This window comes from Tachypleus tridentatus, chromosome 2, assembly GCF_004210375.1.
Source record: "Tachypleus tridentatus isolate NWPU-2018 chromosome 2, ASM421037v1, whole genome shotgun sequence".
NCBI classification, from domain to species: Eukaryota; Metazoa; Arthropoda; class Merostomata; order Xiphosura; family Limulidae; genus Tachypleus; species Tachypleus tridentatus.
Window position 1 is genome coordinate 41923990 of NC_134826.1, and position 15923 is coordinate 41939912.

Genomic DNA, 15923 nt, shown 5'->3' on the forward strand with positions numbered 1-15923 from the left:
TTGTTCATATTAGTTTTCCCCTGTCAACATAGACACCTAGCTACTTGTTCATATTAGTTTCCCCTGTCAACATAGAAACCTAGCTATTTGTTCATCTTAGTTTTCCCCTGTCAACATAGAAACCTAGCTATTTGTTCATCTTAGTTTTCCCCTGTCAACATAGAAACCTAGCTACTTGTTCATCTTAGTTTTCCCCTGTTAACATAGAAACCTAGCTACTTGTTCATCTTAGTTTTCCCCTGTCAACATAGAAACCTAGCTACGTGTTCATCTTAGTTTTCCCCTGTCAACATAGACACCTAGCTACTTGTTCATTTTAGTTTTCCCCTGTCAACATAGAAACCTAGCTACTTGTTCATCTTAGTTTTCCCCTGTCAACATAGAAACCTAGCTATTTCTTCATCTTAGTTTTCCTCTGTCAACATAGAAACCTAGCTACTTGTTCATCTTAATTTTCCCCTGTCAACATAGAAACCTAGCTACGTGTTCATCTTAGTTTTCCCCTGCCAACATAGACACCTAGCTACTTGTTCATCTTAGTTTTCCCCTGTCAACATAGAAACCTAGCTATTTGTTCATCTTAGTTTTCCTCTGTCAACATAGAAACCTAGCTACTTGTTCATCTTAGTTTTCCCCTGTCAACATAGAAACCTAGCTACTTGTTCATCTTAGTTTTCCCCTGTCAACATAGAAACCTAGCTATTTGTTCATCTTAGTTTTCCTCTGTCAACATAGAAACCTAGCTACTTGTTCATCTTAGTTTTCCCCTGTCAACATAGAAACCTAGCTATTTGTTCATCTTAGTTTTCCCCTGTCAACATAGAAACCTAGCTACTTGTTCATATTAGTTTTCCCCTGTCAACATAGAAACCTAGCTACTTGTTCATCTTAGTTTTCTTTTGTCAACATAGAAACCTAGCTACTTGTTCATCTTAGTTTTCTTTTGTCAACATAGAAACCTAGCTACTTGTTCATCTTAGTTTCCCCTGTCAACATAGAAACCTAGCTATTTGTTTACCTTAGTTTATCCCTGTCAACATAGAAACCTAGCTACTTGTTCATCTTAATTTTCCCCTGTCAACATAGAAACCTAGCTACTTGTTCATATTAGTTTTCCCCTGTCAACATAGACACCTAGCTACTTGTTCATATTAGTTTCTTCTGTCAACATAGAAACCTAGCTATTTGTTCATCTTAGTTTTCCCCTGTCAACATAGAAACCTAGCTATTTGTTCATCTTAGTTTTCCCCTGTCAACATAGAAACCTGGCTACTTGTTCATCTTAGTTTTCCCCTGTCAACATAGAAACCTAGCTATTTGTTCATCTTAAATTTCCCCTGTCAACATAGAAACCTAGCTATTTGTTCATCTTAGTTTTCCCCTGTCAACATAGAAACCTAGCTACTCGTTCATCTTAGTTTCCCCTGTCAACATAGAAACCTCGCTACTTGTTCATATTAGTTTTCCCCTGTCAACATAGAAACCTAGCTACTTGTTCATCTTAGTTTCCCCTGTCAACATAGAAACCTAGCTACTTGTTCATCTTAGTTTTCCCCTGTCAACATAGAAACCTAGCTACTTGTTCATCTTAGTTTATCCCTGTCAACATAGAAACCTAGCTACTTGTTCATCTTAATTTTCCCCTGTCAACATAGAAACCTAGCTACTTGTTCATCTTAGTTTTCCCCTGTCAACATAGAAACCTAGCTACTTGTTCATCTTAGTTTTCCCCTGTCAACATAGAAACCTAGCTATTTGTTTATCTTAGTTTATCCCTGTCAACATAGAAACCTAGCTACTTGTTCATCTTAGTTTTCCCCTGTCAACATAGAAACCTAGCTACTTGTTCATCTTAGTTTTCCCCTGTCAACATAGAAACCTAGCTACTTGTTCATCTTAGTTTCCCCTGTCAACATAGAAACCTAGCTATTTGTTTATCTTAGTTTATCCCTGTCAACATAGAAACCTAGCTACTTGTTCATCTTAGTTTTCCCCTGTCAACATAGAAACCTAGCTACTTGTTCATATTAGTTTTCCCCTGTCAACATAGACACCTAGCTACTTGTTCATATTAGTTTCCCCTGTCAACATAGAAACCTAGCTATTTGTTCATCTTAGTTTTCCCCTGTCAACATAGAAACCTAGCTATTTGTTCATCTTAGTTTTCCCCTGTTAACATAGAAACCTAGCTACTTGTTCATCTTAGTTTTCCCCTGTCAACATAGAAACCTAGCTACGTGTTCATCTTAGTTTTCCCCTGTCTACATAGAAACCTAGCTACTTGTTCATATTAGTTTTCCCCTGTCAACATAGACACCTAGCTACTTGTTCATATTAGTTTCCCCTGTCAACATAGAAACCTAGCTATTTGTTCATCTTAGTTTTCCCCTGTCAACATAGAAACCTAGCTATTTGTTCATCTTAGTTTTCCCCTGTCAACATAGAAACCTAGCTACTTGTTCATATGAGTTTTCCGCTGTCAACATAGAAATCTAGCTACTTGTTCATCTTAGTTTTCCCCTGTCAACATAGAAACCTAGCTACTTGTTCATCTTAGTTTTCCCCTGTCAACATAGAAACCTAGCTACTTGTTCATCTTAGTTTTCCTCTGTCAACATAGAAACCTAGCTACTTGTTCATCTTAGTTTCCCCTGTCAACATAGAAACCTAGCTACTTGTTCATATTAGTTTTCCCTTGTCAACATAGAAACCTAGCTACGTGTTCATCTTAGTTTTCCCCTGTCAACATAGAAACCTAGCTATTTATTCATCTTAGTTTTTTTTTTCCACACATTTTTCAACCGGCCCCGGCATGGGCAGGTGGTTAAGGTGTTCGACTTGTAATCTGAGGGTCGCGGGTTCGCATCTTCGTCGCGTCAAACATGTTCGCCCTTTTAGCCGTGGGGGCGTTATAATGTGATTGTCAATCTCACTATTCGTTGGTAAAAGAGTGGCCCAAGAGTAGGAGATGGGTGGTAATGACTAGCTGCCTTCTCTCTAGTCTTACGCTGCTAAATTGGGGACGGCTAGTGCAGATAGCCCTCGTGTGCCCCCCGCTAGTACAACGGTAAGTCTATGGATTTACAACGCTAAAGTCAGGGGTTCGATTCCCCTCGGTGGTGTCAGCAGATAGCCCGATGTAGCTTTGCTGTAAGAAAACACAAAAACATTATAGCTCTCGTGTAGCTTTGCGCGAAATTCAAAACAAACAAACATCTTCTTACCGCTTAATATAACGTTCACCTATAGTTTACTTTCCTGGTGTCCATATATCCCAATTTCCTTCCATAATCAACTGAACACCACTCATTAGTTAGTGGCGCGTCTCCCTTTCTTTTCTGTCGTCCACGTGTTATTTGTATAAAATAAGTGATTATTTTTCTTATATTATGATTTATCTCAATTGCAATATAATCCACTATACATTTTAGTAATAACGACAAAAACCTTTACCGACTACGTTTCGTCGAACATTATTAAATGATTAAAGCATTAATTATCTCATGAAATTTAATGTTCTGAGAAGATTAAATGTTCCAAGTACCTACTGTATGTTTTAGAAGCAACACGCACACACATACACTCATATATAGCTGTAAAATTTATACATAAGTTTATATGAGAATTTTGGCTTTAAGTGTCATTTAAGTATCATAAAAAGTGAGTGTAAATGAAGCAGACGTTTTTTACTGATAAATCATAGCTATAAAAAAGGAGTTCAATTAATATTAAAGTTAACACATTTTTGTGTTGTAAAGTTGATCAAGGCTTAGACTTCTTGACGTGAATCTATTACATGCACTGCTACAATAGTTATTCCTTTTTAGTGATGAATGTCAAAAACGCTCTTCATTAAGAACTTTGTGGTATCTTTGTGCCAGGTTGTTTTGTTTTTGTTTTTTGAATTTCGCACAAAGCTACTCGAGGGCTATCTGTGCTAGCCGTCCCTAATTTAGCAGTGTAAGACTAGAGGAAAGGCAGCTAGTCATTACCACCTACCGCCAACTCTTGGGCTACTCTTTTACCAACGAATAGTGTTATTGACCGTCACATTATAACGCCCCCACGGCTGAAAGGGCGAGCATGTTTGGCGCAAAGGGGATGCGAACTCGCGACCCTCAACTTACAAGTCGAACGCCTTAACACGCTTGGCCATGCCGGGCCATTTGTACCAGGTTCAGGAATCCCTTCTGCAGTTGCTGTTGTTCGGTGAACTATTTCATTACATGGTTTTCTTTTCGTGAAAGGCCCGGCATGGCCAGGTGGGTGAAGGCGTGCGACTCGTCATCTGAGGGTCGCGGGTTCGCATCCTCGTCGCGTCAAACATGCTTGCCCTTTTAGCCGTGGGGGTGTTATAATGTGACGGTCAATCCCACTATTCGTTGGTAAAAGAGTAGCCCAAGTGTTAGCGGTGGGTAGTGGTGACCAGCTGCCTTCCCTCTAGTCTTACACTACTAAATTAGGGACGGCTAGCGCAGATAGTCCTCGAGTAGCTTTGCGCGAAAATAAAAACAAACAAACAAACCTTTTCGTGAAAGTTTGTGTTTGCCTTTTTCAAAACGAATGTTGCCCAATCTTAAGTGACACAGCAATGATAATGATTATAACGCTAACGACCATTGTTCAATCTCTTTTGTGGGCACAGTGTATATTGGTCATTCAAAAGGTTTACGTTTAAGAACAAAGCACATAAACCAAGCAGACATTGGACTACTGTATGTCAGATGAAATAGCATGCGTGCAATAGGTTCTTATGTTAAAAATAAATAAACAAAATCAACACATTATTAGTTTGCTATTGGCTCCTAATATGAATCGTTTCACACACTTAAGCTAATTTGATAGAGAATACTGGAGTTTATTTCTGAGTCACTCTTATTACCCACCCGCTGACGCATAGAGTTCAGCCAAAACTGTGAGCTCTCGAAATTCTAGTTAAATATATTAACAACTAGACCACACCCAGCTCTTCGTCTCTACAGAAAATATATAGTTTCAAGAGCAAAACATGCCTTGGCTTTCGTGATAAGAATTTTAAAGATGATAGGTTGTAAATGTAGCTTTTATTCAAAATATATCCTCAAAGTGACTGGCACACTAATGTATTTACATAGTTTGACTGCATAGAAATAACTCGCCCGTAGAATAATAATAACTATAATAGATCAAGTTCGCGAATTTAATTTCACTTGGAGCAACAAGAATTGTTCAAGATCTCCAAATAATAATCCGTTTTCTGTATTAACATGTATAATATACATGTATTATTTACGAATTGGTTATTTTCAGCTCGAAGTATCTAGGTTCATGTTGATGTTGAGACGCCTGATATTTTACATTCCATATCTAGTAATGTTACATTGTTTCTTAGTTTAGATAGATCATTTGGATCTTCATTCACAGTAAAGCAAAAAATATGCATTTGTCATTTCGTTTTCATGGTTGTTTCTTTTTAATGTCCAGGAATATTTTACATTAAATTAAACTTGTTTGTAAGTTGTCTTAGAGAAAATTTAACTGAAGTGTAAATTGTATTGGATACGATTTATTTTTTTTTATGGATGGAATCTACACAAGAGTAGAAGAGGACGATGTCTCGGTCTTTGTAGAGTACTAATCTGGTCGCTGTTGAAGAAACCGTACTGCTGATTTATACGCAGTTGGTCTGAAGTTTATAACGTGATTTGCTTTCTAGAGTTCCTCTTTGATGTAGGAAACAGGTGTCTTCAATGAAAACCTAACGTTCTAGATATATTGAGATTATTTTAGTTTGTCCTAAATGACTCCTAGTTAAAATAAAACATATTTTGGAGAAATGTTGTTTTTTTTTTAATTACTTCTATATAGTACTTTATCTGTTTCGTTTCATTAGTAATAGTAAGAGAACCGGCGTAGTGCACCGATACGGTAAGAAAAAAAATACCTGATCGAAACTAACGGTTTGGTTTTGGTTTGAATTTTCGCGCAAAGCTACTCGAGGGCTATCTGCGCTTCCCGTCCCTAATTTAGCGTGTAAGACTAGAGGGAAGGTAGCTAGTCATCACCACCCACCGCCAACTCTTGAGCTACTCTTTCACCAACTAATAATTGGATTGACTGTCACGTTATAACGCCTCCACGGCTGTAAGGGCGAGCATGTTTAGTGTGACTGGGATTTAAACCCGCGAGCCTCATATTACGAGTCGAGTACCTTAACTATCTGGCCATGCCGGGCCCGAAACTAATGGAAGGGGAAAAATGCGATTACCATTTGAAATAAACGATATGTGCACAAGTTACCTAAAAGCCGATCGTTCTCTCAGTCTTAGTTCTAATTACACTAAATGTACCATTATTTTATGTTGCACATAAGGTTTGTAATTTTAAACAACTCAAATCTTCTTATAGAATAGGACTTTCATTGCAAGCATTGCACTTCTGTGACCAGTGGACTTTCAGATTAACTGAATGCCATTGTGATTTATAAGCCGGGATCATTTTACGATGACATTACTTCTTACCGGTTTAATGAAGAATGGATTTAAACGTATACATACGCAATCTCTCGAGTATAAGTAACATGTTAGGTTTGTTTTTATTTCTATTTTAACTTAGTTTGTTACATGGACATGCTTTTTTATAACTCCGATGTCTGAAATAATTGGACAATATAATCTGTTGTCTCTATTTCTGTAACTCGAGGTTGTTGTTTAACTTGAGTTTGACTAATGACTGAAGAATTACATTGCTTTATTTATTCACTTCATGTTTTAGGTGAACGGCATTGTTGTACATGGCCGCTGCCATCTAAACGCATCCGCCATGATTAAATTGCAGCCTGGCCCAACGTATAGACTAGTGATACTCAGGTAAGTTGAATTTCTTGAACAACCGTAGTTTGTAATTAACTTTGAACGAAACGGAACATTAAAAAAAATCATATTTCACTAAATTTTGTCAGTCTCTTCAGCAGCCTTGAGTGTACAGTGATGGTCTGAGAATAAATAGTTAAGATATTAAAAAAAATGTGTAGAGTAGATAATATAGAAATAAACACAACATAAACTACAGTAAAAAGCCACCATTTATGGAAATAAACATAACATGAATGGCAGAAGAAATAATCATAAAGAGAAGTAAACACAATATAAATTACTGTAAAATCCAACATATATGAAAAGAACCTTCACATAAACTGCAGTAAAACGCACTATATATGAAAATGAACTCAACATAAACTGTAGTGAAAACAACCATTCTAATACCTTTTACACTCAGTGGCTACTTTATTAGGTACACCAGTTCTTTGACACGTATAGCCAAACAGCAAATCACGTGGCTGCAACTCAATATATAAAGCATACAGATATGGTCAAGGGTTTCAGTTGTTGTTGAACCAAACGTTATAAGAAGAAAATGAGTGATCTAAGCGACTTTGACCTTGAAATGACTGTTGGTGCCAGACTTGGTGCTTCCAGCATCTCGATAACTGCTGACATCCTGGGATTTTCACATACTACAGTCCCTAGAGATTACAGAGTGGTGCAAAAAGCAAATAACATTCAGTGAGCGGCAGTTCTGTGTGCAAAAATAGCTTGTTAAAGGGATATATCAGAGGAGAATGGTCAGACTCGTTCAAGCTGACAGGAAGATCACAATACTCAAATAGCCACTCTTTACAACAGTGGTGTGCAGAAAGGGATCTCTGAACGCGTCGAACCTAGAAGCGTATGGGCTACAGCAGCAGAAGACCACGCCAGGCTCCACTCCTGTCAGCTAACAGGAACAGAGGAACACGAAAATTGAACGTCGCCTGGTCTGACGAATTTCGATTTCTGCTGCGACATGCAGATCGTAGGATCAGAAGTTGGCGTAAACAACATGAATCCGTGGATTCATCCTATCTTGTGTCAATAGTACAGGCTGTTGGTAGTAATGTTTGGTGTGGGGAGTATTTTCTTATCCCACATTAGGCCTCTTAATGCCAATGAGCATCAGTTGAATGCCACAGCGTATCTGAGAATTATTGCTAACCATGTGCATCCTTTTATAGCCACAGTTTATCCGTTTTACAATGGCTATTTCCATCAGGACAATGCGTCATGTCACAAAGTACGCATCATCTCAAGCTGGTTCCACGAACATGACAGTGACTTCAGTGTACTCCAATGACCTTTACAGTTCCCAGATTTCAATCCAATAGAAAACCTTTGGGATGAGGTGAAACGGTAACTTCGCAGCACGAGTGTGTGGCCGACAAACCTGCAGGAACTGCGTGATGCTATCCAGTCAACATGGATTAAAATTTTTAAGGAAATTGTTGCAGCATCTTGTTGAACTCATGCCGCGAAGAATTCAGGCACTTCTGGAAGCAAAAGGGGTTCCTACCTGATACTAGGTGGGTGTGCTATATAAACTTACTTTTCCATCATTCTTTGTGAACATTCCCACAAGTATACAGAACGTAAATTCGAAGGAATTAATATAAAAGTTTGAGACTTAACTATTGTAGTTTAATTTGCCATTGTTATCGTTCAAATATCTAAATACCTTTAAGATAATACTTCGAAGCTGATAATAAATTACACCGTATGTTTTGACGTTAAGTGACGGAAAACTTTTGCGTAGTGTAGAAAATCACTTATTGAAGTATTAATTATATATTACTCTTCTGAAATTTATAAAAATAAACAAGAAATTACTAACTATCTTGTTTACCAACGTGTGATCTACTGGTGAGAATAACAAAACATGCTGGTTCCTGTCTTTTTAAAGGGAGGTTTCGCTATTTAAATGCGTTAGCTGTAATATTTCAATGTGCATTTTCATTTCTAAACGCCGACTGATCGTTTAGTTTTCAAAGCTCGTCATATGTGTTACTTATGTGGTTAAAAAGCTCTTTAAATATCGAATGTTACGTTTAACATTTCAGTCGAGTTACACGGGAATTAGGATACCTTAATAAAAGACTTAGAAAACTACTCCAGAGGTCATCAACTAGTGTCTGTGTGTGAAAATGCGTTTTTGTGATAAATTTCTCAAACGAAATGGAGAACCTAATGAGCGACGACGTTTGAGTGGTAAAATTGGAAAAAAAAATCTGCTAAATATAAATGCTCGTAAAAAGAAAATATTATGAAAGCACTTTTGTGTTGTTTTTCTTTTACAAATTCACTTAGAAAACTAAGTTTGGAAATGACTTCTCCAAACAATTCACTTCGCATGAGTCTCATATTTAAGTTACTGTCGCAATTTAAACGTCAGATATATTTATTTATACCAAACACCATTCTTGGAAAACTTTTAGTTGCTTACAAAACTGTTCTTACTATGAAAGCTATCTCTGTCTTATATGTGGTCAAACTGTAATACAATATGAATGCTATTTACAAAAATCCATTGAAATATTTAGAGTCAAACTAATCCGAAATATACGATTAATAATTCTATAAAATAAACTTTATTTTTTATTGAAATGACGTGTGTTTAAAATCTATATTCTTTTGAAAAAAATATTATTTATTGAAATGACTCAGTCACAGGAGCTGTAAAGACAAAGGAATCAATGTGTACATAATGTGGATGTTTTACAGGAGAGAAAACTCCTTGAATGAAATGGCAATTAAACCCTTGACTCAGTTTCCACTCTTACTGGGAGATGAGGTAACTAAGCCTTCTTTTTATATGCATCTATAATTGTATTTCTTCTTATTTACCTTGACAGTATTGGGATTGATTCTTTTTTTTTTTAATTTGCGCAAAGCTGCACGAGGGCTATCTGCGCTAGCCGTCTCTAATTTAGCAGTGTAAGACTAGAGTGAAGGCAGCTAGTTATCACCAGCCACCGCCAACTCTTGAACTCCTCTTTCACCAATGAATAATGGGATTGACCGTCATATTATAAAGGCTGAAAGGGCGAGCATGTCTGGTGCGACGGGGATTTGAACTCACAACCCTCGGATTACGAATTGAACGCCTTAATCCACCCGGCCATGTCGGGCCGATTGATTCTTTAATATTTCGTGATCATGTATGATAGCATGACTTGACATGAAGTTCTGTGTCTTGTTTCTTGTTGAACATAAAGCTACGAATTGGGCTGTCTGTACTCTGCCCACTGCAGGTAGCAAAACCATTTATATTGTTATAAGCCTTGAGACTTAATGATGATACGCAGCTTTCGTCCTGTATTATCATCCATAAATTGTATTTTCTAAATAGCTTTTTTTTATGAAATAAGCTTAAATTGTTTGTATAAAACTCGTTGGTTTTATTTTTGTATGAAAATCTTCAAGAATGAAATCCTTCCAAGACGACTAGTGCAAGGAAACTAAATCTTCTATTTGTGCTGTCTTTCAACATGGCACAATTTTTAACCATGCGTGCACTCATGATACAGATGTTTCGGTACGTTTTTCAAATGCCGCTGATAAAATTGCTTGTGTAAACGTAAGAACATCAGTTATCAAAGGATTCATTCGAGCAACAGCTCCCCGTAAAATATTGCTCAGGATTATTTCATTTGGTAGAGCCCCATTAAAAAAAAATAAGTAACTTATGAAATGACAAATTATTCTTTATTGAACTCTGTTACAGCAGTGTTATATAACCTATAAGCACTTGCCCCCACCTCATTTTAGTTTAGGTAAAAATCACATTTGAAATATTTGTTTGTTTTTGAATTTTACGCTAAAAGAGGGCTATCTGCGCTAACAGTCCGGAATATGTGGTTTGCAGCAGTGTAAGGTTTTGTCGTTTGTTGTATCTTTGGATTTATTATTGCTTGTTTGTTGCTAATCTAGGTGTGTACGTATATTTTTCAACGGCTTATGAAGGATATTTGTTGATGCTGATGAAGTGTTGTTTTACTTTGTTAATTTCATTGTTAATGGCCTGCATGGCCAAGCGTGTTAAGGCGTGCGACTCGAAATCTGAGGGTCGCGGGTTCGCATTCCCGTGGCGCCAAAACATGCTCGCCCTTTCAGCCGTGGGGGCGTTATAATGTGACGGTCAATCCCACTATTCGTTGGTGAAAGAGTAGTCCAAGAGTTTGCGGACGGTGGTGATGTCTAGCTGCCTGCTTCTAGTATTACATTGCTAAATTAGGGACGGATAGCACAGATAGCTCTCGAGTAGCTTTGTGCAAAATTAAAAAACAAACAAACAATCATTGTTAATTTTATCAGGTGAGGGTAGTTTTGTGGCTGTGTTTATTTGGTTTCTTAATATGTTGAGTTTTTATTTTGTTTCATATGTGGAGACTCACACCTAGATCAACAACACAATCAAAAAATAAAACACTTCATCAACATCAACAAATACCTTCCATAAATCATTGTAAAAAATATACGCACACTTCTAGACCAAGAACAAACAAACAACAATAAAACCCAAGATACAACGAACAACTATTCCTTACACTGCTGCATACCGCATATTCCCGATATTATCGAAAAAATAACCAACATTTGAAAAAAAACAAGTTATAACAAAACGCAACATTCCAGTAAACACCAAATCTATTCAAAACCCAGGTGCAAAACTAAAGTCCATGCTATGTAAAAACTACACTGACAAACACAACATTATTTAAAAATACAGTGCAATAACTGCCACGTCTTCTGTATTGGAGAAACAAGCAGCAAAATGGAATCGAAATACAAAGAGCGCAAATAGCCCTTGTGTAGCTTTGCTCGAAATTCAAAACAAACCAAGAAAAACGATTCAAAGAACACACACAAAAACAACATCTTCACACGGTTTTGAACGCTGCAAGTCAAATAACCACAACATAAACACAGAAAACACCCAGATATTAAGTAGGGATACAAACATAAACAAACGCAAAATCAAAGAAACTCTACTTATACAACAACTAAAATCAAAATTAAACCAATATAATAAAGGAACACCTTTATACCTATACTAATTAATAGCCTAATATCTGGCTAGACATGGCCAGGTGGGTAAGGCACTCGACTTGTAATCCGATGGTCAGGGGTTCGAATCCCCGTCGCATCAAACATGCTCGCGCTTTCAGCCGTGTAGGTGTTATAATGTGACGGTTAATTCCACTATTCGTTGGTAAAAGAGTAGCCCAAGAGTTGGCGGTGGGTGGTGATAACAAGCTGTCTCCCCTCTAGTCTTACAGCTAGCGCAGATAGCCCTCGTGTAGCCTTGCGCGAAATTCAAACAAGCCTAATATTTATCTGAACGCCCCTACAATCCCGTACCCATTTACACTATCGTCTTTAAGACATGTGCCCGGCAACAGTTAGTTGCAAACTTTCACTTTGTTATCCTGAAGATGACCTCTGTTTTATTTTCTTAAAAGTGTTTATATCCATACCAATTCTCCTGAGATACAAAATCCTTAGAGAATTTTCTATAGTATTTTAAACAATTGGTTCTTTGATAAAAAATAAATTTGATGGAACTTCAACAGATACAAATTTTTGGCGATTTTTTTTCTTTTTTCTCCCTTTGTTGATTTGACATTAACAACTAAAGATATTTATTCAACGTTTCCTTTACTCCACTCACGTCATTGTAATTAAATAATTGAAAGTACAAAGTTCGTCTGTTACTGATGCTTAGTTAACTTTGTTTCTGCTCTAGGCCTGGCATGGCCTCGTGGTTAGGGCACTTGATTCGCAATCTGAGGTTCGTGGTTCAATTCCCCGTCCCACCCAACATATTCGCCCTTTCAGCCAGGGAGTATTATAATGTCATGTTCAATCCCACTAATTAAGGTTAGCCAAGGAGTTGGAGGTGGGTGGCGAAAATTGGTTGCTTTTCCTCTAGTCTTTCGCTGCTAAATTAGGGCTTGTTAGCGCAGATAGTCCTCGTGTAGATTTACGCGAAATCTATAACAAATAAACTCGTATTTTTATGTACTTAAAGATATTTTATTGTTGTATTCTACGTATTTAACGTTGACGTAACTCAAGGGCCTACAGATTCCACTCTCGTGTTGATTTAAACTCAGCGTTTACAGATATTACGTTTATCCAGTATTTATACTTAATTAAAAATATATCCTTACATCTTCCATGATTTGATGTAATTTTAATAGATACAGGTACAAATTTCAGTCATAAAGTCACTACTTTGATCACACTTTAATAAATATACGTATATAAAAGGATTATTTTATGATAATTTTAGGTTATTTTGAATTTTTTTCTCAAAACTGTAGTTTCTGTTTTTATTTTAATCACCAGTTTAAAATTTATATGTGACTAGTGTATTCGGACATGATAGTAACTGTACGTTTTCCTTTCAATGCCGTTACTTACATTGTTTAAATACCTTTGAAACATTTTGTTTTACACAGAGCACTGGAGAAAGATATAGCGACATCAGGACCATCACAGTAAAAAAGGTAAATTAGTTTTTATATAACAATTTTAAGAAAAGTAAAATTAGTTGTTTTTACTATAATGAGAAATAAACTGATTCATTTTACATATTTAAATAAATTTTCCAAATAATAGAACGGAATGGATGCATTTTCTTACTTTACAGAAACTACGTAAATTCACACGAATTTTAGTTGTTCAGTTTTGTCAATACAATAATACGTAGTAATTTCCATGATCTTCAATAATGATTAACCTTTGCCCCAGAACGGTAAAGACTTTCTATCTGCGACCGATACTTTAATAATTACCATGATCTTCAATAATGATTAACCTTTGCCTCAGAACGGTAAGACTTTCTATCTGCGACCGATACTTTAATAATTACCATGATCTTCAATAATGATTAACCTTTGCCACAGAACGGTGAGACTTTCTATTTGTGACCAATACTCAGTTAATTGCCATAATCTTCAATAATAGTTAACCTTTGCCACAGAACGGTAAGACTTTCTGTCTGTGATTTCATAAACTCGCGTGTTTTCAATTTGTTCTATCCAAATATTTATAAAATTGTTAATGTTTTACTGATTGCTAGATTATTATACAACAGAAATATCAATGATCTTAAAGGCACCTTAGCTTTTAGTAATCAATAATATAATTGTCTTGTGTCGTAACGTGATCAGAAAGTCAAATGTTTCTAAATACATCCTAAATTTACATATTTCAGTTTTCTAGTAAGATATGTTTAACAACATTTTCTTTATGTTTACCGAAACACCTTGTTTTTTTAAAAAAATTCATTTTCGTTTTGACCTGTTTTCCTCTTTGACCTTTTTTATATATTTTAAGTTTCATATAGAGTACTGTAAGTATAGGAAAAATAAACAATAACTTTGCACATTGTATGTGTTTCACAAAACCACATCAGGCTATCTGCTGTGCTTACTGAGGGGAGTCGAACCCCTGATTTTAGTATTGTAAATCCATAGACTTACCACTGTCCAAGCGGGGAACCCGAAGAATATTAAGACATTAGTAGTGTATTGTGATGTTTTACCTCACGGTGGTGGTGCATGTTACTGTTATATATTGTTAAAATTATACAAGTTTAAAATATTACTTATTATAGAAAACACTAAATAGAATACGATTTTCTGTTCTTTAAATCGTCAGGGTAACCACGGATTAGGAATTATGATCATTGAAGGAAAGCACACAGAAGCTGGACAAGGAATTTTTGTGTCCAATGTTCAAGAAGGAAGTCCAGCTTACCAGGTTTGTTTAAAAAGAGGGGAATATTGAATTGTTGGTAAATATTTGTTCACTTTTATTTGCGAAGAAAAGTGTTAAACTGATTCCTAGAAATATATTCAGTTTCTGACTTGGCGATGTCAGAGACTTCAAGAGGCATGACCTCACTTAATAATTTCAGTCATAAAAGTATTGAAATAATTCCAAGGATGAGAAATGTAGATAACCATTATCATCTGCTCCATAATAATGTTTTTAATTAGAAAACTAACAATTTTAAATAACGTTTTGGATTCATTCAACCTTTAGTAATTGTTTAAGCCTAATAGGAGTTGTAATTATAAAATTTATAATTTCTGTTAAAAGTATCTTATACTGTAAGTGACACGTTCCAAGACTGTTTAACCAGTTGTTTGGTCGTTTTGACACCACTGCTATGTTTTCTCAGATTTGGTATTTTTTCATTTAGCAGAATAAATGACATCAACACTGCACACTGCTAGTAAAAAGGAATATTTTCGTAGTTGAAGCACAAATAGTATTAAGATAATACCAAGCGATTTTTTTACGTTTATTCTACTGTAAAATATACATTCAAATATTAGTTTCGTTTTTTTACAGATCGCTACGATAAATAGTGACTACCATTAGTTTACTGTAAAACTGTCAGTGTCAGGAGCATTTCTTGTTTTCCACGCTGTTATTTTAGTCACTACAGTTACTTCGCTGTAAAGTACCAGATTCAATATTGCTTCCTGTTTTTACTACATAGTGTTATTTTATGGCGACTTATTTTAGTTCACTGTAAAATATGCATGTGAAGATTAGATCTTATTTTTTATAGGCTATTATTTTACAATGATTACAGCTTATGTCTGACAAGTAAAATGCTGTTGTTTACACCGTTAAAATATGATAAACATTTTTAACATTATACCTAAACACTCTAGACAACCTTGTTTAAAGAACAATCTTAAATTGTCATCGTGATAATAATGTACCTGTCCACTGCACTCGTTCTATTCTAAGTTGGTAGTCAGGTTTGACTCTAGTGATAGACCTGCCAGGCTGTTTATCGAAAAGTTCGTAGCTTGAGTCGCAATATGCTATTGAATGTATTCGGCACTTTCAGCTTTGGGAACGTTTTAACTGTAAAATACAGTTTCAATATTTAGCTAATAGCAGTCGATGCTTCTGTGGTTGTATTCCCAATAGTTAAAAGTTTCCAAATGAATTTTAGAAGCTTTCATTTGGACGTTTAGCTCATGCGTCCCTTAAGGTACCTCTTATATTGAAAATACCACACTGAAGTTAGATCTAAGTACC

The 15923-nt window shown here is 36.0% G+C and overlaps 1 protein-coding gene across 1 annotated transcript in view; it reads left to right on the forward strand.

Annotated features, from left to right (window-relative positions):
• The window catches only part of LOC143245478 (multiple PDZ domain protein-like), a 78953-nt gene that overhangs the window by 37660 nt on the left and 25370 nt on the right, over positions 1 to 15923 (forward strand). The window contains exons 3-6 of the mRNA XM_076491840.1: positions 6754 to 6848; positions 9573 to 9642; positions 13316 to 13363; positions 14520 to 14621. Of these exons, the coding sequence (XP_076347955.1) occupies positions 6754 to 6848; positions 9573 to 9642; positions 13316 to 13363; positions 14520 to 14621 (315 nt within the window). The remainder of the gene's footprint in view (positions 1 to 6753; positions 6849 to 9572; positions 9643 to 13315; positions 13364 to 14519; positions 14622 to 15923) is intronic.